At 42.3% G+C, this 20,975-nt stretch overlaps 1 protein-coding gene across 5 annotated transcripts in view; it reads right to left on the bottom strand.

Annotated features, from left to right (window-relative positions):
- Window positions 1-20,975, bottom strand: part of SH3PXD2A (SH3 and PX domains 2A) — a 253,175-nt gene that overhangs the window by 217,440 nt on the left and 14,760 nt on the right. For 2 of the 5 annotated variants that reach the window (XM_083741552.1, XM_083741559.1), the window contains exons 1-2: window positions 3,745-3,941; window positions 634-714 (exon numbers count right to left, since the gene is read on the bottom strand). In XM_083741552.1, the coding sequence (XP_083597678.1) occupies window positions 634-714; window positions 3,745-3,837 (174 nt within the window). In that variant the 5' untranslated portion in view covers window positions 3,838-3,941. Of the gene's footprint in view, window positions 1-633; window positions 715-2,523; window positions 2,687-3,744; window positions 3,942-20,975 lie in introns of those variants that run through there. The other 3 variants (XM_083741558.1, XM_083741560.1, XM_083741562.1) reach the window with 2 other exon arrangements.

Below are 20,975 nucleotides of genomic sequence, written 5' to 3'. Positions count from 1 at the left end.
GACGCACAACTGATTCCGATATCTGAACAGCCAAAGTTTGCCCACTTCCTTACTTTTTGTGCATTGCTGGTCAACAGCACCTATTTTCAGGCAGAAACCATGGAGAGTTGGAAGCGGGAGAGTAATTGGACAAATCAGAGAGCGGAAGAGATTGGGCAAATCAGTATTTCCTTTGTCTCTCTTTTGCTGGTGGGCTGCAGCCATTTTAGGAGGAACTCAAGGCAGGAGGCAGGGGAGTAAGGAGTAGATATGTTTTCATAGGAAATAATGGTAATCGTCAGCTCATTATGCAAACACTCACCTGACAAACGATTTGTTGGGGATGCATTGTGTTTGGGGGGGGGCTATGTGTACCGCCCACCAGGGAAGACCAACGGAGCAGCACAATAAACCAAGAGCTTCCTCAATGAACACCAGGACAACTTATCTCTTCTTAAGCCCAGAAATACTTCATCTTCTAAATACTTTTGACTACTAAATACTTTTGATTTCTCTCATAATGTAAAATCTGCCAAACCCTCAGAAGGCAATAAACGTATAAGGCATGTTTTATTGGGTGGCACCATTAGACAGCGTAGGAAATCAATATCATGCATACCATCTCTACAGCCATGAGTAAAATTATTCCATTACCTGTAGGTCAAAGAACTTGCTGTATCTGCGGTAGATTGTCTGGCAACTTGAGTCTGACCATGTTACATTTATGATATATACCTGCAGGGGAGAAAGGAAACAATCTGTCATTCAAATCATCATTCTAGTATGCAAAACTGTGGCTTTGAAGGCAATGTGATTCAGAGGCTAATTCAGATGATGATTGTGTTTGTATACGCAAGGATTGTTTCAAGCTCTGATATTCTTCATAAGACAAATTTCATAATTTTCCTGGTAATTACTTGCTCACTTATAAATGACTTGCTTATTAAGGAGAAACAGAGTTCCTGAGTAATCAGGCAGAGCCACTCACTTGCTAGATGGGAAAAGAATGGAGGAACATACCAGTGCTGTGAAAAGACTCCTGAAAATATAATGGTGATGATGATAATTATTATTTATATGCCACAGAAAACACCAAACATTAAAAACTTGTATACAGTGCTGCCTTCAGATGTCTTCTAAAAGTCAGATAGTTATTTATCTCCTTGACATCTGATGGGATGGCGTTCCACAGAGTAAGCGCCACTACCAAGAAGGCCCTCTGCCTTAAGACCAATCCACACATTCTAAATCCAAAACCACCAGTCATGTGACTGCTCCACATGCAATTTCTGAAATATAACTTTGATCACATGGGATCTCCAGAAATGTGTGATCTAATAATAGGTGCCATCTCCTCGGAGCCCTGGGTACCCAAGCACCCACAAAATTTCCCATATAGGGGCTGGGCACCCACAAAATGTGCACAGGCACCACACTCTGTGGAAAGAGTGCAAAGTTCGGGGGAAGGGGGAGAGATGGCGGAGTTCAGGCAGGGGTGGAAGAGAGTGTGGAGAGTGTGGAGGTTGGGCAGGAGGGGTCCAGTCACTTCTGCGCCACTGGAGCTCATGCCCAACCCCGCTACAATGTCATGATGCCACAGCAAGTGTCATGACTTCACAGCGTGTGTCTCATGACATCATGGTGTGGGCGGAGCATGCTGGGCACCCAGAGTGTGGGGTCCAAGGCAGCGGCGTTGGACCTAAAGACTGGTAATCAAACAATTAATAGTATCAGACATTACAGCCTCTGTGTGGAAACCTGTCACAAACAAGCAGACATAGCTACCATAACCTTCTGTTCCAGAAAGCAGAACAAGTCTCTTCTAAGATAGCACCTACATGTTCTGTGTAAAAAATAATTTAAAAAAAATTAGAGGGGGGAGGGGAAAACCTGATTGAAATCCTATCATCAATTAAAAGGAGAGCAAATTTAATCAATCGGTTAATCTAAGATCAACAATCAGTTGACTAAACAATGCAACTCTAGTTGTTGTTGATATTTAATGAGTTTTCTACACACTGTTAAAGGTCAGTTGAGTGCTTCCAGATTAAGGCCAGAGCTACTGAAAACTGACTGACTGCTGTGTCCTCAGAATGACTTGTTGGGCTTTCCCAGAGATAACAAAAGATAAGGATCTGAAAGGAGGAAATCAAAAAGGCTGGAGTGCAGGGGGCAAATTTCATCTCTCAGCTTCAAGTGCTGCTTAGCTGCAGAGAGTCACACTCCTCTGCAGGCTCTGTAAATGTCAGGCTGCTTTTCTGAGATTGTCTTTCTGGATAAATAGGCTGAGGTTTCCTATCCTCCCTGTCCTGCACACCAGTTGGTCTCTCTGAGCTCTGGGGCAAAGCAATTGCTTGCAGGCTTTGAAAGATAAAAGGCAGTACATTCAATATCTGCAGCTTAAGGGAGGGGAAAACCTCAAGAACACACTTCTTTTCTTTATCTCTTTTCATTGCACTTAAACTGTTAAGGGGGGAATGAAGAACTTTCTAATTCAGTATGTGATAACCATCTTCTGGTTTCTATATAAATAAAATCACTTACTATTCCAATAGCATGGGGGAAGGATGACGTCTCCCTTAACCTGCTGTGATTTGGGTAGTCTGTATTTCCCAGCACTGCCTTAACCAATAGTCTGTGTTTCTATAATAAAAACTACAGTTGCTGTTAATAAACATCCCTTCTGGAAGCCTTTTAAGCAGCTTGCCTGGTGAGTAGAAAAATACAGTGAGTGTAGAACTCAGCTGTACATTATGTAATATTTCAACACACACACACACACACACACACACACACACACACACTTACTATCACCTCTCCTGCCCCAAATGTGCTTGCAAGACCACAAGTACTTGAAATCTGCCGTTGGTGCACAGTGTCTCCAGCATTGACCTCCCACTATTTTACTGTATTTTTTAAAAAATAATGCTTTTATTGTTAACTGTTCCAACCTATTTCATATGAAACAATTCGTAAACAAGCCACTTCGTGTAGCTCAGTAGCACAGCAAATGCCAGTGACAGTCAGTATAGACAACGCCAAGCTAGATCGACTAATGATATGACTTGGTATAAGACAGCTTACCATGTCCCAGTGCCTATTTTTCCATGGATTCCTGTAACTGAACCTAGGCTATGAAGTAGCAGAAGCAAGTGCCTGAAGTGCAACATACAAGACATTGCTCTGTTGTCTAGGCAACAGCAGAAGGCCATGGGCCTAGTTGTCATTTACCAGACTCACCCAATTAATAGGGTGACCATGTGGCCTCCTTTAGAGAAGACAGTCCAATCCTAAGAAGCCATAAAAGCAGGAGTCTTGAAGTTTCCTATCAGCAGTTAGCACCAGGAGAGCAAACTATGCAGGTGTGCACATCACCTGGCCACAGTCTTCCCTACTGTGGTGAGATGAATTGTACTTCTGTTTGAATTATTGTTATTTCTAAATGGGCATCTATACATTAGTGTATGCACAGTTTATGTAGATCTACATCCGTCCGTCCCCCCTTTTGGGCGTGATGTGTAAGTAGCCACCCTAGCAATCAAGAATACACCATTATTAGAAGCAGAATCCAAGATTAGAAAGCCAATAGCATTGTCAAAACACCAAAACTGCATAGCAGTACGTCAAGCTCTGAAACTGCCTCAGGAATTTTACTAAAGGGTGGGGTAAAAATCCCCTGCATCAATAAATAAAGCCAAGATGAGAATGAAGTCCTACTGTGTTAAATTGGGCTTAATCCTTAATAAGTATAGGCTTGTAGCTTACCCCCTCACAACCTGCTACTTCAGCGAGCGCTGTAACTGCAAAGGCTGCAGGTTCACTGGTTGTATCCAACTTAGTTCTACTCAGAGGCCACATTCACACCATACCATTTAAACCACCATGAGACCACTTTAAATGGTCATGGCTTCACCCAAAGGATTCTGGGAGCTGAAGTCTGTTAAGGGAGTTGCTGAGAGTTGTGAGGCGACCTATGCTCACTTCACAGAGCTAAAATTGTCCTTGTGGTTTAAGAATCAATTCCTCTTCAACACTAATGTCTCACGCTGAATTTAACTGATCGATGCTACGACAACCCCCCCCAAAAAAGCGAGAAAACAGATACTTTTGTAACCGAACAATATGAAAATTAATTTTTTAAAAACAAAATCAATCCCTCTTTACACAGAACTCTGAGAACTGCAGGTCTGGGAGGGGAATAGAGGCCTCCTGTCAACTCTCAGAACTGGTGACGGGGGGAGGGAAGCCGTGAGGTAAATGTGGCCGAAGTTGAGCCATTGAAATGAATGTACCAAAGTTAGTCATGGCCATTAATGACCATTAATGTACCAAAGTTGGTCATGATCATCAATTTAAATGGGTCTACTCTGTGTATGGCTAACACAACCCATTGCCTGCAAAATTTACTGCATTTTACTGTACAGAAAAGGTATTGTCTTGGCAAAATGCTTGCAGCTTGTGCACTGCAACTGGGAAACAAATACTGATTGACTTTTTAAAAAATGGTTGTGCGGAAAGGCCCTTAGAAGGATTCTGAAAGATAGTGTTGAAATATATTAGGAACTAGGATGTCAGTTGCGAAGTATTCGTTTAACAGCGGCTCTGCTAACCCCTGAGTGATGTATCAAACACAGTAAAAGATTTTACTACCACCATATAATGCTGCGTCCCCCTCTTTGCTGTCTACAGAGGGCAACAAGATGAATAAATTATCCTATACGAAATCATAAAGAATTCACTCAAAGGGCCGTTAGGTGGGAGTTCATTATAAAAAGCATTGTTTTCTCTGGAAAGTATCCAGCTTTCTTTGACACAGATCCAGAGGATAATGTGACATCATGTCCTAATGTCAACTTCTGCTCTTTAGAAGAAGATACCTTGTTTTCTACATTAAAAAGGAAGCACTGCATTAGGAGGGGTTATCTGTTCCCTTGGCAAGAGAACATCAAATCCTCCTTCCTCCATTGGGAGACTTTAAAATAATAGTCAATACATAAGCACATATAAGCAATTTGTTGGCTCAACAATTCCATCAGTGGCTAATCCTACTTATAAACAAGCCAAGAACTGTTATATTTCACAAAGGTGTGATTCTTTCGAACAGCATTAAACCTGGGGTCCTCAGTAGCTTGTCAGGTAGTATCAGAAATTCATTTCAGCAATACAGTGGTATCTCGGGTTAAGAACTTAATTCGTTCTGGAGGTCTGTTCTTAACCTGAAACTATTCTTAACCTGAAGCACCACTTTAGCTAATGGGGCCTCCTACTGCCGCTGTGCCGCCGGTGTGCAATTTCTGTTCTCATCCCGAAGCAAAGTTCTTAACTTGAGGTACTATTTCTGGGTTAGCGGAGTCTGTAACCTGAAGCGTATGTAACCTGAAGCATATGTAACCCGAGGTACCACTGTAATGGTCTCAGGGCAAATATGAAGGGTGCGTATACTGTATCAATCTTAGTTATAGCTATCAAATGTACAGTTTGTATTTCATGTTCACACATTAAATACTTTTAGTGTGTGCTCTTATCTTTGAAAAATCAAGATGTGTTCACAAGCTTTTCTTGGTTCTCTAGTCAGCCAAATTGTACGGCCTCAGCCTAAAATCAACACACTTAATGTAGTTTATATGAACATGAAAATCTTGCAGCATTGACTCTTAACCTTGCAGCTGACCTCCAGATGCAGTGCCCTATAAGTGGACCCAGGGCCTGGGAAAGAAAAAAATAACAGTATAGTCTCCAAAGTCCCTCAGGCCTCTGTCAAACAATGCTAAGTCTCTGGGGCCTTCCTTGCTTCAGAAGAGTGAGAATTCTTCAAGGGGTGCCTTGGTGAGTGAGGGACTGTTTCCCTCCCTTTCTGAGCAGAAAGGAAAAGAAAGTTCATGTAAGCTCCAAGACCCCAAGATTCACAAAACTCAAAACTATTGGCTGTGACACTTCTAATTTTGGCTTACAGCAAAGGGAAAATATAGCAGTGCACCTGATTGTTCTTACTCTCACTATAATGATTTAAATCTGTCACAGCTATAAATGAGACAAAGCTTCAATAAAGCAGCAAATCACTATGTGTGCCTTTGATCATCTGACATGCAGATCATAAATCTAGATGACTAACAAGTGCTAAACTGTTAAAATTTTAACTCAAATATCAACAACTTACAGACTGTGGGTCTAGAGGCGTACAGTATAAGTATTAGTAGAACAGAAATTCACACATATAAATATATTCACACCTTACATGTCCATAGCTGTTCAGGTATGGCAATCACTTACTGAAATTGCCCCTTGACTAGAAAAGTTCATTTCAAACTATAGGCTGAAATCCCATTAGCAGAGATTTGCTATCGGCTCCCTCCAGCACAAGGAGGCTAAAATTTGCTACACTATGTACATCATGCATGACATAATACAAGGTTGAAAAAAAATATTCATTCCTGGGTTGTGGTCTTATGGCACATGAGATCACAGCCATGCTGAAACTAAGCAGGTCTGGTCAGTGGCTGGTTGGGTGTCCACTAGCAACTTCTGGAGGACCTCTAAGCAAAGGGTTAAAAAAAGAGAGAGGTCTTATCCATGTTCTCCCAATATGTAATCCAAAGAACCCCAACCCTCTGGGTGCAGCTTTTGAGGGTACACATTGGACTTCAGAGATAAGGAAGGAGATGTTTTGTTACACAAGCAGAAGTCTCACACAAGTGGAACTATAGTACTGGATGCAAACCAGTATCCATAGGTCTACTTCTGAAACTGAAACCCAAAGGTTGAATCACTCTTGGGACTTGATCACAGATCATAAACATAAAAACAGAAGATGATTTGTAATGATTTATATCTGCTCCTGTCACTGTTTACCACAAACCTCTCCTTTCAGGCATTCATATAGTGAGCACATAGACACCTCCCAGATCTGAATGGTGTGACATTCTACATGAATAGCTTACCACCTGAGAACAGCTGCCATACAAAGCGCTTTAAACATACCTCCATATGTTTGGAAGATGTATATGCCAATATTAAGGGCGGCTTTTTACCATTTACAAAATATACAAAAGCATGCGTTTTATAAAAAAATCAAACAAAATGCTGCAAACAGGAAATGGTTTGCAGGTAAAACAATAATGTACAAGTAATGAGATAAATATTACAACAATTCAACCCAACAGGTTAAATGCCCATTGGAATAAACATGTTTTAGCTGGTTGCTGAAAAGCTAAGAGAAAGGAGGCTGACTGGAACTTCCACAGGAGGGAGCTTCATAACATAGGTGGAGAAGGCCCTCACCTACATACCAGAACCTCTGGGGTCGCCTCTCTCTCTTAAGGAAGTTTCTTTAAATAAGCTTCTGCATCCTACCCAAGCTTTCTCTTTCCAGTAGAGAAAGGCACAAGGTACAATGAAAGTGTATGTTCTGGGCTTTTTAGAGAAAAGGCAAGTAAGGGGTGGCATGATATAAGTTTATAAACTTAGGTGCAGAGCAGAGAAAGTGGGTAACAATAGAACTTTTGGACATCCAGTGAAATAGAACGTTGGAAGTTTCAGGACAGATAAAAAGTACTTATTCGTGCAGTGCAGTTAAACTATGGCACTCGCTCTCACAGGAGGAAGTGATGCCAACCTACTTGGATGGTTTTATAAGAGGATACAACAAATTAATAGAGGTTAATTGGCTATGAGTCATGATAGTTATGTTCTACCTCCGCTGTGAAAGGCAGTATTCTTTGAATGTCATTTGCTGGGAATTGCATGTAGGTAGAAAGATCAGCAATGGGCAAACTCCATTAACCTCCCCTCTATTAAATGGTAGATATAGGAGAAGGCACAGTTCAAAGAGGAAGATTTTAGAGATGGGGAAATAAATGGCCTTGGTGTAGGGGGCTGAATGTAGTCACACAGCAGCCATAGGAGATTGGGTAGCCATCACTTGAGCAAACAATAGTTAGACTTTCTGATTACTCAAGCTGAAAGAGCACTTCTTTCCCCCCAGCCATAGAATTGCAACAGATTTGCTATCAAGCTGATAGTAAACAAAGAGACAAAAGAGTGGTGATCTGTAGGTGACATATTTGCATGGTTTGTTTTGAGTAGGTGCTGCAATTAGTACTTTGTGGGAAACAAAATGTTTTTACACAGGAGGTGGCAGGTCACCTTGGAAAGGCGCTTTTATAGCCTTGCTGAAGGATGAGTCTTGCGACTAGAACTGGACTTGGAAGGACAAAAATCAAGTGTTGACATTCCAGGAGGATTTAGAGACATGTGGCCCTTGCTTGGAGCTCTCTAAGCTCAATGCTCTTATGATTTATTGTTTGATTATTTATTTATTTATGAATTATTTTCATTCATAACAAACAAGAAAGAAAGAAAGAAAGAAAGAAAGAAAGAAAGAAAGAAAGAAAGAAAGAAAGAATTCTTATCTTTCAGTCTTCAACTTCCTTCCCCCTCTTTCTGTGGTTCCATAAATTTGTTCTCTTTCTTTTCCCCTACATATCCCAATTAACTCTATTTATTTCTTTTCTCATCTATTTCCTATACGTTTTAGAAACTGCAAATTTTTACAATAATCCTGGATTATAGCAGGAATGCTTTTCTGATCTTAACGTTCACTTTACAAATAAAACACCAATAGATACTGTCAGACAGCTTCAGAAATGTTGTGTCATCTTGACAAAGTCCAAATTGGAGCATGTCTGCCAAAAGTGCTGCAAATCTTTGTTTGACTTTCGGTGGCTAATGTTAAGCCAGTGCAAGCAAATTCTGGCCCAGAACTGTAATCTGAAAGAGTATCCTATATTAGTGGGAATGTTATTCTATTGCTTTATCACCACCACCGTCATCATCTCCACCAACACTAAGCCATTCGGAGGAGGTGGATTAGGAATCTAAAACATTTATGTTCATTTCACACTACATTATGAGCTGCTAGTGATTGGTGCAATCTCCATACTAAATTTTCTATGACTGACTAAGTACAGAAAACCAGTTTCCAAGCTATAAAACCAAATGCTACTTATTACCTGAGCACACCAAAACAAACACTTTTTCTCTGATAAAGCAACATCTGCTATACCTGTCAGAGCCCTTTGTATCCTTCAGCCAATCTAATTCCTTTTATTTTCTTACTTGAATGCCTATTCAAACACATCATTGACTTGCAAATCTCCTCATCTGAGAACATTGGCTTAACACAATTTGGAAGTGAGTTCTGCAACTCAGGAATGAAGCCAAGGGCTTCAGTTTCCCAGTTGTCAACTTAAAGGTACTTAAATGAGGTATAATATTTAAATGCAACAAACCACAATTTAATACTGTCATAGTTCCTCCTCCTCTTCCACCACCACCACCACCCCAGCAACACACAAATATGTCAAGTGGTAATCAAAACCTGGGATCACTCTGATCAACTTGGCAAAGTGCAGTCCTCCATCACTAAGGTACAGGGTAGATGGCAGAACTGCTAGAGCCCATGTCTTGCATGCAGAAGGATCAGCCCCTGGCATCTTCAGCCAAAAGAACATGCAGTAGCAAGGACTTACTGCCCACTGACAGTCAGAACAGACCAGTGGTCTTCAACTGGTGCCTTGAGACCCACTATTGGGTGAGTTACAGGCTGCATTCACACAGAGACTTACTCCATTTGCCTGATGTTTCCATAACTGTTAATTTCTACATTATATTTGAGCTTTCACATGGTGCAAAAGCCACTTCTGGAAATCTAGCAGAATATATAGCATACCTTTCCACATTAATTGCTTCCAGGAAAAAATCTATTTGCAGCCCCCTTAACCCAAAAAATAATGAGAGTACAGAGACGAATTTTGGGGCATTATATCAGCATTCAATTCTTTCCTGCTGTTTTTATGGGGGAATCACGGGGAAACAGAAGCATGCATGTGTGGAAAGGGTGGAGGAGTAGAGACGGGTGTTTGCTGATAAGTCACAACTCACCCACTGGTGTAAATGAAATTTAAAGAAACAGGCTGGTGTTATCAGTCAAAACGCAATAGGCGCTGGAAGGTTAGAAAATCGGACAGAAGAGCTAGCATTATAACCAGTGAAACTAACACAATATTTCCCAGACCGGAATGCAACCACAGTCTAACCTAAGAAAGGTTATAACCACAGAAACATTAAAATTAAGGAATGAGTTCTCAAATGCATGTTTCTGCTGAATGGGAGGCCTGAGTCTATAAAGGTTAGAAATCTCAGTAGTAGACACTGGGCTAGCTGGAACAATGGCATTCCTCAGTGCAAGGCAGCTTCACATATTTATCACATTGACTCAGACAACCTTAGGACACCTCTTCAGAATTTCCAGTTAGTATCCAGTTTCCAACTGAGTCATATTTTAATGCATAGTTCTGCTACATAAATGTGCATACACAAGGGAAGCAGGGAAAAGAGAGAGAGCATTCACTGTGTCTGTTTTCTGCAAGGACTGAAAAATAACTTCATAGTCCTTCAGTGATTGTGCTACAACTGTTCAAATGTCATTAGGCAGGTGGGGGGAGGTCCTGTTGGCCACCTTGAGGGCTTCTGTGCGGGGAGGAGAAAAAGAATATGCAATTTCCCCTATATATAGCATCAACAAATTCTCAAATGGTATGTTCCAGAATAGGCATCGCCAACCTTCGGCCCTCCAGATGTTTGGACTACAATTCCCATCATCCCTGACCACTGGTCCTGTTAGCTAGGGATCATGGGAGTTGTAGGCCAAAGCAGCTGAAGGGCCACAAGTTGGGGATGCCTGCTCCAGAATATGCACCCTCTCTAAGCCATGCAGAGAATGAAGTAAGTGCATTCATTTATATCCTATTTCCAAATACAGTTCAGACACAGAAACAAAACTAAAAAGACAAATATGAGGTATGAGACATTCCCATGCATAGCTTCACCACTGTTTTGTCATATTTTGAAAAAAAAAAAATCACAAGTCTGTTCAGTTGGTGTCTGTCACAACAGGCTTCCTTAGTTATGGACTATCAATTCTGTGATCTCTGTTCTCTTGCTTGCATAAAACAACTGAAGCACTCCAACAACTTGTAGATTGCAGGCTGCATTCTAATGGCTCACTTTAGGCTTAGCAGCAGTAAACTATTTATCTGGAAATGAAAGGATGTGTCCTTTAATCTTTTTGACGGAGGTGAAAATCAAATGTTTCAGAAAATTGTTGCTGTGTGACTTTGCATGCAGAGCAAAGGGGAAATCCATCTGCAGTTCCAGTGTCTATGTGCATAAGAGGGAAGGTTTGCGGCATTTATTTCTGCCTCCACCATGCTTTTTTTTTTTTTTAACTACAGTCCTGGTGCTCCTGGAGGAGGTCTGGTTGATGATATTTTCAAGGAATGTCTTACTACTTGGTTCAGAATCGTAGCCTTATCTATACCTGCTGAACATGCAAAATTTAGGCTGCAATTCTAAACCTGGGGTTAGGAGCAAAACCGAGGCCTTCCCAATACAGAATAATACCTCTTGATTGCTGCAATGTGTTATAGGTAGGGCTGCCTCTGAAGATGGTTCGGAAACTGGTTTGTGCAGAATTTGACAGCCAGGCTGCGCACCAGAGAAAGACGGTTTGAGCATATTACACCTATCCTGGCTCAACTGCATTGGCTGCCAATTTGTTTATGGGCCCAATTCAACATGATAATTTTGACCTATAAAGCCTTAAATGGCTCAGGGGAGCAATATCTCAAGGACCGCCTCTCACCATATGAACCAACCTAGACCCTGCAATCATCATCTGAGGTCCTTCTTCATGTGCCTCCTCCAAGAGGTGCAGAAGGTGGCAACACAAGAATGGGCCTTTTCTGTGGTGGCGGCCTGTTTCTGCAATGTTCTCCCCAGGGAGACTCGCATGGCACCTTCAATACATATATTTAGATGCCAGGCCATTCCCTCCCCCCCCCCCATAACCAGGCCTTTGACTGATTAACATTCTATAGCCTTTTTTAAAATAATAATGGGGGGGGCTATTGGTTTTGTTTTATGTATTTTGTGTTCTCATGTTTAATTTTATGTTGTGAACAGCCCTGCGATTTTCAGATGAAGGGCAGTACAGTTTACAAATTAAATAAATATAAATAACTAATAATAGACTTGTGTACATTCAACCAAAGTCAACAAGCACGCTTTTAATGCATCAGTGAGATCCCTTTTTGAAACCTGGTAGAAGAAAAAAACTTATCAGATGAGCAGTTTGCCAAAATCAGGTTTCTAAAAGAGCACTTCAACGTGCACAAACCAGTTTGCAGTTCACTTGAATACTTAGTGATATAAAAAGGCAGTTGACCTACATGGCATGTAGAGAAATCAGCTCAATCATGCCAGAGGATCTTGTTACTTCCCTCTGGCTCTCTTTCCTCTCCAATTCATGGACCTCCCTGCAAACCAATCAGCAATAAACATCCCAGTAGCAGCAGAACATTAGATGAAACAAATTCGCAGTGCAATCCATTTGCTTGTGCATATATGTTCCACTATGTTCAATGATGCTCATAGGACTGCAGCCTACAATTTCCCACAGTGCCCTGGAGTCCCTGACGAAGTGTCCCCAGCCTGGTGTACTCTAGATGTTTCAGACTACAACTTCCATAATCCCTTACACCATTGACCACGGCAGCTGGGGTTGGTGGGAGTTGTAGTAGAATACATCTGGAGAGCAACAGATTTGTAAAAGCTGCTCTGGAACACTGTGGGAAACCTAAAATGGCAAACTACTAGGCCCTAACTGGAGGAGAACTACCACCAGGTAAATCCACTAGAGGGCTACCTGCAAGAGAGGAGCTCATTACTGGGTGTTATACTGAGCACCTCTCCACACTCCAGAGTTCGCTCTCAGCTGTGAGAAAAAACATTTGGGGAGAGGGGCTGCAGAGAAGTGCATTACTAGCAGATGGGCTCTGTCCTCCTCACCTGCAAGCCCCTTTTTGCTTTTGAAATCAGGCACCACCCCTTCTTTCAACATATGTGACACAAGCCCGACTAGAAACATGAATTTAATGCTGTCAATATCTCATTTGGCTCTGTGTTGGGAACAGGTGCATTTGCACTAGAAATAAATTATGTAGTTAGCCCTTATTGGGCCTACCTTCAAAGGGCTTGTGGCATGGATTAGTTTGCCCTACTCATCTGATCTGCACAAGTCCTCCTCAGTTGACTGTACAGTACAGTAGTCCATTATACCCCACTGTAGAGTGGATATTTCAAACCATTTGCCCATCACAAAGGAGGAACCAGTTTGGATCATATTCTTCATAAAAGACCCAAGGTATTACAGCTCATAATGGAAGCTCTCTTGCAGATATGTCAAACCCATGGTTCTTAGCAGGATATCCAAGCACCTGTTGTTCTTGCTGAAAACAAGTTCCCTCCCCCCTCCCAAAAAAAAAATTGTCCAAAGTTTTGTGGACTTTGTACTTGGAGGGAGTTCTTGGGAAAGTGCCTTGATGAGAAATCCCATTCTGCTGCAAAGCATTCTGGGAAATATTCTAGGGGCCTAGAGCACATAGTCAAGTTCATGGGGGGAAGGGTATCAGCCTCACTGATGTCCTGCTTGAACTGACAGCGTGGCATAGAACGCACCAAACATTTTCACACAATTGCACATGAAGCGTTGAGTGAAGCTTGTCCGCCATTCCTTGGATTCTCTCTGAGGAACGCCGATAAGCTTCTGAGGAACCCCTGGTTCCCTGGAACACAGTGCGAAAGTGCCTGTCACAGAGCGTGAAAGATGAGCCTTGCTTGCTGAGGCAGTCGGCCAGCGTTTTAGTGCCCCAGCTATTTTCTTTCCCATGAGCTGCAAAAAACACAAGAGACTGCAGAAATAAATAACAGAATCTAAGCCCCTGGCTCTACAGTCATCCTCTTCCAAGGTCCAAGAACCAAGTGCATCAGAAACAGGTCCTTCCGAAATGATGCAGCCTGGTTACTTGCAGTGCAATCCGATGCATGTCTACTCAGAAGGAAATCCCAGTGAGCTCAATCCCAGGTAAGTGTGCTTAGGCTTGCATCCTTGTAGCACAATTCTATACATCAAGAGTAGCTAATGTCGTGCCCTCCAGACGTTGTGAACTACAACCCCTGCCAGTCCTTTCCAGCATGGCCAATGCATAGTCAGGGATAATGGGAGTTGTAGTTCACAACTTCTGAAGGGCGCCACGTTGGCTACCACTGTTTTACATGTTATCTCAGGAGGAAATCCCACTGTATTCAATGGGTCTCACTCCTTAAAAAGCTGGTTTAGGATGCAGTGCTATATGCATTTATCTGGGACTAATTCCCTCCAAGTTCAATGGTGCTTATTTTAGAGTAAACATATATAGAATTGCACTGTTAGTCACTTAGGTGGGTCATTGCCAGGGATATGCTCAATGACATCCTGAATCTTTTTCTAAGTGCCTCACATGCTTCTGTGTAGGTGAAGAATTCAGGGGAAACAGAAATGAGGTGATGATATGGATTATTGGGTAGGACAATAATTTGGGGAAAATAAATTGATTTAACATTATCATCATCAATTTATTAATCACCTTCTAAACTACCATCTCAAGGCTATTTACGTACAAGACAAATATGAATTTATCTAGATACAATGCGAGGGGAAGGATGGGGGTAATTGAAAGGAACTGAATTTACTTACAGCAGGATCTCTTAGGAAATTAATTGATTCAAAGAGGAAGCAATCTGAGGCAATCGAGGGAGTGGTGCCAATTTACTGAATAATTTATTGGTGTGTGTGATTTGGATATCAATTTAGTTGTCTTGCTTTCTTGGACATTTAAATTCTATATCTGTATCTGTACACATGAATTAGTATATGTAAATTGTATGCATATAGGTCAATGCCCCCCCTCGCCCCAGTCTTCTTAGCTCTTTGCAACAGCCCTATGCACTCTCCTCTCTCTCTGAAGGTGACAGAACCACTAAGGGAATTGCAGCCTTTTAGAAACACCATTCTAGACATTGATGTCATCTGAAAGTACAGTTGAAACAAGAAGTTCTCTGCTCCACAAAAGCTCAATCAAAACAAAACGGTTTTAGTTACTTTCTCTGCACTTGGCTCACATCATCTCTACCAACAGAAAACATGGGCCAGGAGAGTTATGATGCTTTATCAGCATTGCTTTGGCTTGGCTCTTAAAATTAAAACTCTAGGAGTAGAATTTTACTGAGAATTAGATAAAACTCACAGACGGAAAAGATAAGTGTGTTAGGGGCTCTTGGGAACATTGAACTCTCTTAAAATTAAACATGAAAAAGTCAGTCCTCTTGGTTGAAAATTGGCTCAGAAAACATGAGGGTCAAATAGTACAGTGGATTTGTTCTCCAAAAATCTCCCAGGCCCAGAGTATTTCCATTCTAGCAAATACCTCTCTATGCGACTGCAGCCATATACAGTGGTACCTCAGGTTAATTCGTTCTGGAGGTCTGTTCTTAACCTGAAACTGTTCTTAACATAAGGTACCACTTTAGCTAATGGGGCCTCCTGCTGCTGCTGCTGCTGCTGCTGCGCTGCCGCTGCACAATTTCTGTTCTTATCCTGAAGCAAAGTTCTTAACCCGAGGTACTATTTCTGGGTTAGCGGAGTCTGTAACCTGAAGCGTCTGTAACCCAAGGTTCTACTGTATATAAATAGAGATTCAATTTATCTAAATTCCTGATTGTCTGCTGTAAAGCATTTACACCTTTTCTCTTTCTCTAATGCTTTGCATCACATTCTGGATGCAACAACTGTACACACAAAGTTCCATTGCAACTTCAAAGGGAAAAGCAGTCACTGAAGTCTCCCCAGGCACAAACACCCAGGCAGTATCGCTCACACTTCTCCCTTTCTCACAGACACCTAGTGTGCATGCTGATTCTTACTTTCCATTGGCTGCAAGAGTTGCAGGAGCTGCTCCATATATTGTTCCATGAAGAACAAGTTCAGAAACCACATTGCTTTCTGGCTGTTTCTCTACAGGGTTGTTAACCTACTTGTTCCAGGCAGCCCCTGTGCTCTTACAAGCTCCATGATGGACAGCTATGCAACACATGAAGTGTTCTTAGCATGGAGCTGGTATAATGAACGACGTGGGTGGCGCTGTGGGTCAAACCACAGAGCCTAGGGCTTGCCGATCAGAAGGTCGGCGGTTCGAATCCCCGTGACAGGGTGAGCTCCCGTTGCTCAGTCCCAGCTCCTGCCAATCTAGCAGTTCGAAAGCACATCAAAGTGCAAGTAGATAAATAGGTACCGCTCCAGCAGGAAGGTAAATGGCGTGCCCTGCGCTGGTTCGCCAGAAAGTGGCTTAGTCATGCTGGCCACATGACCCGGAAGCTGTACACCGGCTCCCTCGGCCAGTAAAGCAAGATGAGCACCGCAACCCCAGAGTCGTCCACGACTGGACCTAACGGTCAGGGGTCCCTTTACCTTTACACATGCCACTCTGCTACCTGGTGACTTCAAGGCACAGGAGCCCTGCTGGGGAAAGTGACTGGCAACTCCACACATGTGGCTTTCTTTTTCAGGATTTCCTCCAGCTCCAGTTTCTCTCCACTAAAGATTGGCATGTGTTATTCCGTTCTTGTTAGGGATTGGTAGATAGGGATCCCTTTCCCCTTCCACCCAAGCAGGATCTGACTTCACAGGAAAGAATTCTTGACGGGGACAGGCAGGGAGCTTGCTGTGCTGTTTAGAGTTGGCCCATCCTCTCTCTGCTCACTCTGGCACTCTGTACTGCAGTGGTGGAGAACCAGTTGCTCAACTACAATTCCCAGCACCCTTGACTATTAGCTATGCTGGCTGGGGCTGATGGGAGTTCTAGTCCAGCAGCATCTGGAGGGCCACAGGTTAGCACCCCTGCTGCAATGTCAAAGAACAGGCCTCTTGGCATGTGAAAGCAGGGTGGTAGTGGCTGCTGCAATGTGTCCTGCTGGGATGCTGGCCTATCAGGCAAAACAGAAGGTGGTGGGATGAGTCAAATGGGTTGCCAGAGTCTAGATGGCCCATAGAGGAGCCAGACTAATCATTCAGACAGAGGTCCTCTTGATTGACTGCTTGTTTGTTTTTCACCTCCCAAGCTGAGCACACATTGGATACAGCAGCTGTTCGGTTAGCATAGCAGCAGCAGCAGCATATCTTCAGTCTCTGGGCAACAAGAGGATAGAATTGCTCTGCCCATCATCACCTCCCTTACAAAGCTATTGTAGGGCAAACACAAGCAAGATTACAAAACATTTTGCATATTGAAAGTGCTATACAAACAATGATAAGTGGGAATACATTGAGATCCTGGTTAAGATGGCTCTGGCTGCCTTTCAAAATGCAGGATATTCTAACAACAACTGCTTGCTCATATGTTTTAATGCTCCCTGTGGTATCATGCAGGCACTTGGAGAGTAACCTGCATAATAGACTTTTACATTTGGAGTTATACGGTCCTGGGGAAACTTGGCAATCATAATTGCTAAAGTAAACAGTAGCTCCTGGCAATCACCTCTGCCCCTCCTGCTAATTCCCATCTGTTGTCTCAAGAAATGGCAAGAGGAACTTCACTGAGTTATTGTTTATATTGTTCTTTCCAGGGGCTGGATGGGTAATCCCAAACCTGATAAGATGCTGCAGCTAACTAGAAGCCAGACAGTAGCCAGAATCTGATGCTCCTTAGGTGCTTCTCAGAGATGGATTGAAAGTGTTGAAAAACAAAGAGGTCCATAGCCCAGTGGCCAAGCACAGTACATATATACACATATTTAATACTAGTTGCTGCTGTTGTTATATATTTATTTATACTCCACCTTTCCCCCCGACAGGGACTCGAGGCTGTTAAAAGTGGGAAAATTCTTTTTTAAGAGGTATGTTGTGATCTGCCAGGGAAATTTGGCTTTTGAAATTTATGTTGCGGTTTTATTTGGGTGTGAGTGAACTTCTGCTGGTGTTACTTTGTGTTGCTTTCATACCGTCAAACATTTGTTTTGTGATGACTAGGTACAGATTTAGGAATCTGGATCTGCATATATCTCCCAGATCTGGCATTTACATTTAATAAAGAGCATCAAGTAAAGGCTTACCACACTTCCTCTTGTCCCAGTGCTTTAGCACTCAGTTGGAGCAAACAGCAATTTGGGGTTGCTCTGATTTAGCACTAAAGAGTGGATTTCCCTGGGAAAAGAGTGGCTCAAGCAGAAAACCACTTGGACCTTTGCTTTCTAGGCATGGGACAAGTGCAAGCCCTGCAAGAGGTAAAATCTCTGCTTGATACCTTGGAGAGCTGCTGATAGAGTATGAAACGGTACACTAGATTTGATGAACTCATAGCCTGTCTCAGTATAACACAGACACAAAAAGGAGGACAAAGCTATAAGCACTGACACTCTGATTCAGTATCAATGACAGCCATATCAATATGAATTAACATGTTGTACAATTAAACGGCCTGTACAAACAAGTAAACCGTGCAGGATTAAATTCAAAAGTTGCAGAAAACCTGCACAATCACAAACATATTATTTCTACAGTGATATACAGAGGTTTGCTCTGTCAGTCTATTTCAGTTCTTTGCCATTAGAAGAACTGGAGCAAAATTCACATTTAAGTTTAATACTGCATTGGTACTGCAAACTTTCACACTGTCAGTTGACTTGTAATGCCAAACCATGATTTAGTGTTACATTAGTGAGCCTTGGGCTCACAAACTTCCTACCCTCCCCACCCCTCCTCTTATTTTACCCTAGGAAATCGACACATTCATATTTTCTAACATCCCTGGCACCTGCCCCAAAAACTCCCACATACTAAAGGGCTCTGGTGGTCAGGTATCCTGAGGAAAGTCTGGTTGTATGTACATCACTCGCAAGGCACAAAGAAAAGCATATTCATCAGTAAGTCACAGCCTTGCTTCTTTGCGTCAAGATCTCATATGGAAGACATTTTTTTTAAGAGAAAGAAACATGTACGTGACTATGGATGCATCTCTGGTACACAGAAGAACTGCCGCATTCTCTAGACTACCTGCATTATTTATTATTGCATTGAGCTTGATTCTGTAAGCAAGGGCCTTCTTTAACAGATGGATACTAGACCAAGAAAATGATGTGCACATGATACATGTAAACATCTGTGTTCATTATGCAAAAATATGAATGTAGAATGTAGCTTGATAAAAAGGGAAGGATACGAAGAAGAGGAGTTTGGATTTGATATCCCGCTTTATCACTACCCTAAGGAGTCTCAAAGCGGCTAACAATCTCCTTTCCCTTCCTCCCCCACAACAAACACTCTGTGAGGTGAGTGAGGCTGAGAGACTTCAAAGAAGTGTGACTGGCCCAAGGTCACCCAGCAGCTGCATGTGGAGGAGCAGGGAAGAGAACCCGGTTCCCCAGATTACGAGACCACCGCTCTTAACCACTACACCACACTAAGCAAGTTAACAACGTAAGGAAGGAAGGAAGGAAGGAAAGAAAGAAAGAAAGAAAGAAAGAAAGAAAGAAAGAGCGAGCTAAGCTGCTTTTGGGCTATAAGCTGGGATATACTGTACAATTTAAAATAAACGAATAACCTAGACATTTGCTCCAACAATAAAGCAGGGAGATAAGTGTGTTTGCCCTACTGTTGGCTTGGGGCAACTGCTTAGTATTCCTGCTGGATCAGGTCATTAATCCAGCATCCTGTTCTCACAGAAGCCAGCCAAATGCCTGTAGGAAACCCCTGAAGCAGGGCCTGAGCACAACAGCCTTCTCTCCTCCTGTGGTTCCTAGCAATTGGTAATCAGAAGTATACCATGCACTGCATGAAGAAGTACTTCTTTTTATCTGTCCCAAATCTTCCAACACTCAACAACAGGGAGAGGAAGAAAAACTCTTCTCTATCCATTCTCTCTATGCCATGCATAAGTTTATAAACTTATATGATGTCTCCTCTTACTCTCCCTTACTCTCTAAACTAAAAAGTCCCAAAGGCTGCAACCTTTCCTTACAGGAGAGTTTCTGGCCTTGAAGACTGAGTTGGGTAGGGGGGCGGTTGCTAACGTCACCAGGTTTGGTGCTATTTTTGGATGTTTGACGATAAATTAGCTTTATGCTTTACTATATTTTGCTGTATGGTAAATGAACTGTTAAATTGCTGGGTTTTGTTCTATTGTGTTGCAGTGATATGCTTTTAATATGCATCCATATTGTACTACTTTAGAGTATTCTGTTTTGTTCATGAACCACTTTGAACACAGATGTATTTTTTAAAAAAATGCAGTATTTATGTGAAACACAGTATATAAATAAGTTGACTATGACTTAGTCACCATCCCCGTCTAGAAATTTGTTTTATGCATAGCAGCTGAAATCGCCAATACTGAAATTCTTAGCTAACTTAGCAAAGGGGCAGAAGAAAGCAGAGACACATTCACTTGTTAGTTTAACTGATGTGTGTGCATGTGCTGATACACTAGCAGTTTTAGAGCTTGGTTAAAAAAGCAGATCCTGAGGTTTGGTTCCAGCGCAGAATGTGAAAAAAGCCTGGTCCTGATGAACTATTTTTGCCTGGCGGTCACCAACGTGTTTCAAGATCTTCTGAGGAGTAGCATGAAGGCAAGAGTGACAGAGATGACATGGGAAAGTACTGTAGCTGACGTCTTTGATAGTGACATCAGACTCCTGGATGGTCTCCAGCAGGGTCTGGCCCTACCCCAGGGATAACAACTTGTAATCTTTTGGCTTGCCAGAAAATGTTATGCGACATTTTCACAGCCACATTTTCAGATGTTCAGACTCCCTTGCTTGTACGAAAGCAGCATGCCTTACTTTTACCAGAAGCCTGGCTTAGAAACCAGCTCAGCTCGTAGTCGTTGTCAATGGAAGACTCCTCACGTGAGGTCATCCATTTTGTGTTCCCAGGCCTCTTGTGCTAAACATTGCCCACATTTTGCACTAAAGGCTGTTTTCTTTATTTATAGCAACGGAAAAGCTTAACAAAAGCCTCCTGGGAAAAGTTTGCCAAACCAAAACTAAATGCTGTATTGAGACACCTTGAA

This window comes from Podarcis gaigeae, assembly GCF_964106915.1.
Source record: "Podarcis gaigeae genome assembly, chromosome: 5".
NCBI classification, from domain to species: Eukaryota; Metazoa; Chordata; class Lepidosauria; order Squamata; family Lacertidae; genus Podarcis; species Podarcis gaigeae.
Note: the sequence above shows the minus strand (reverse complement) of the source record. Positions and strands in the feature narration are given on the sequence as shown.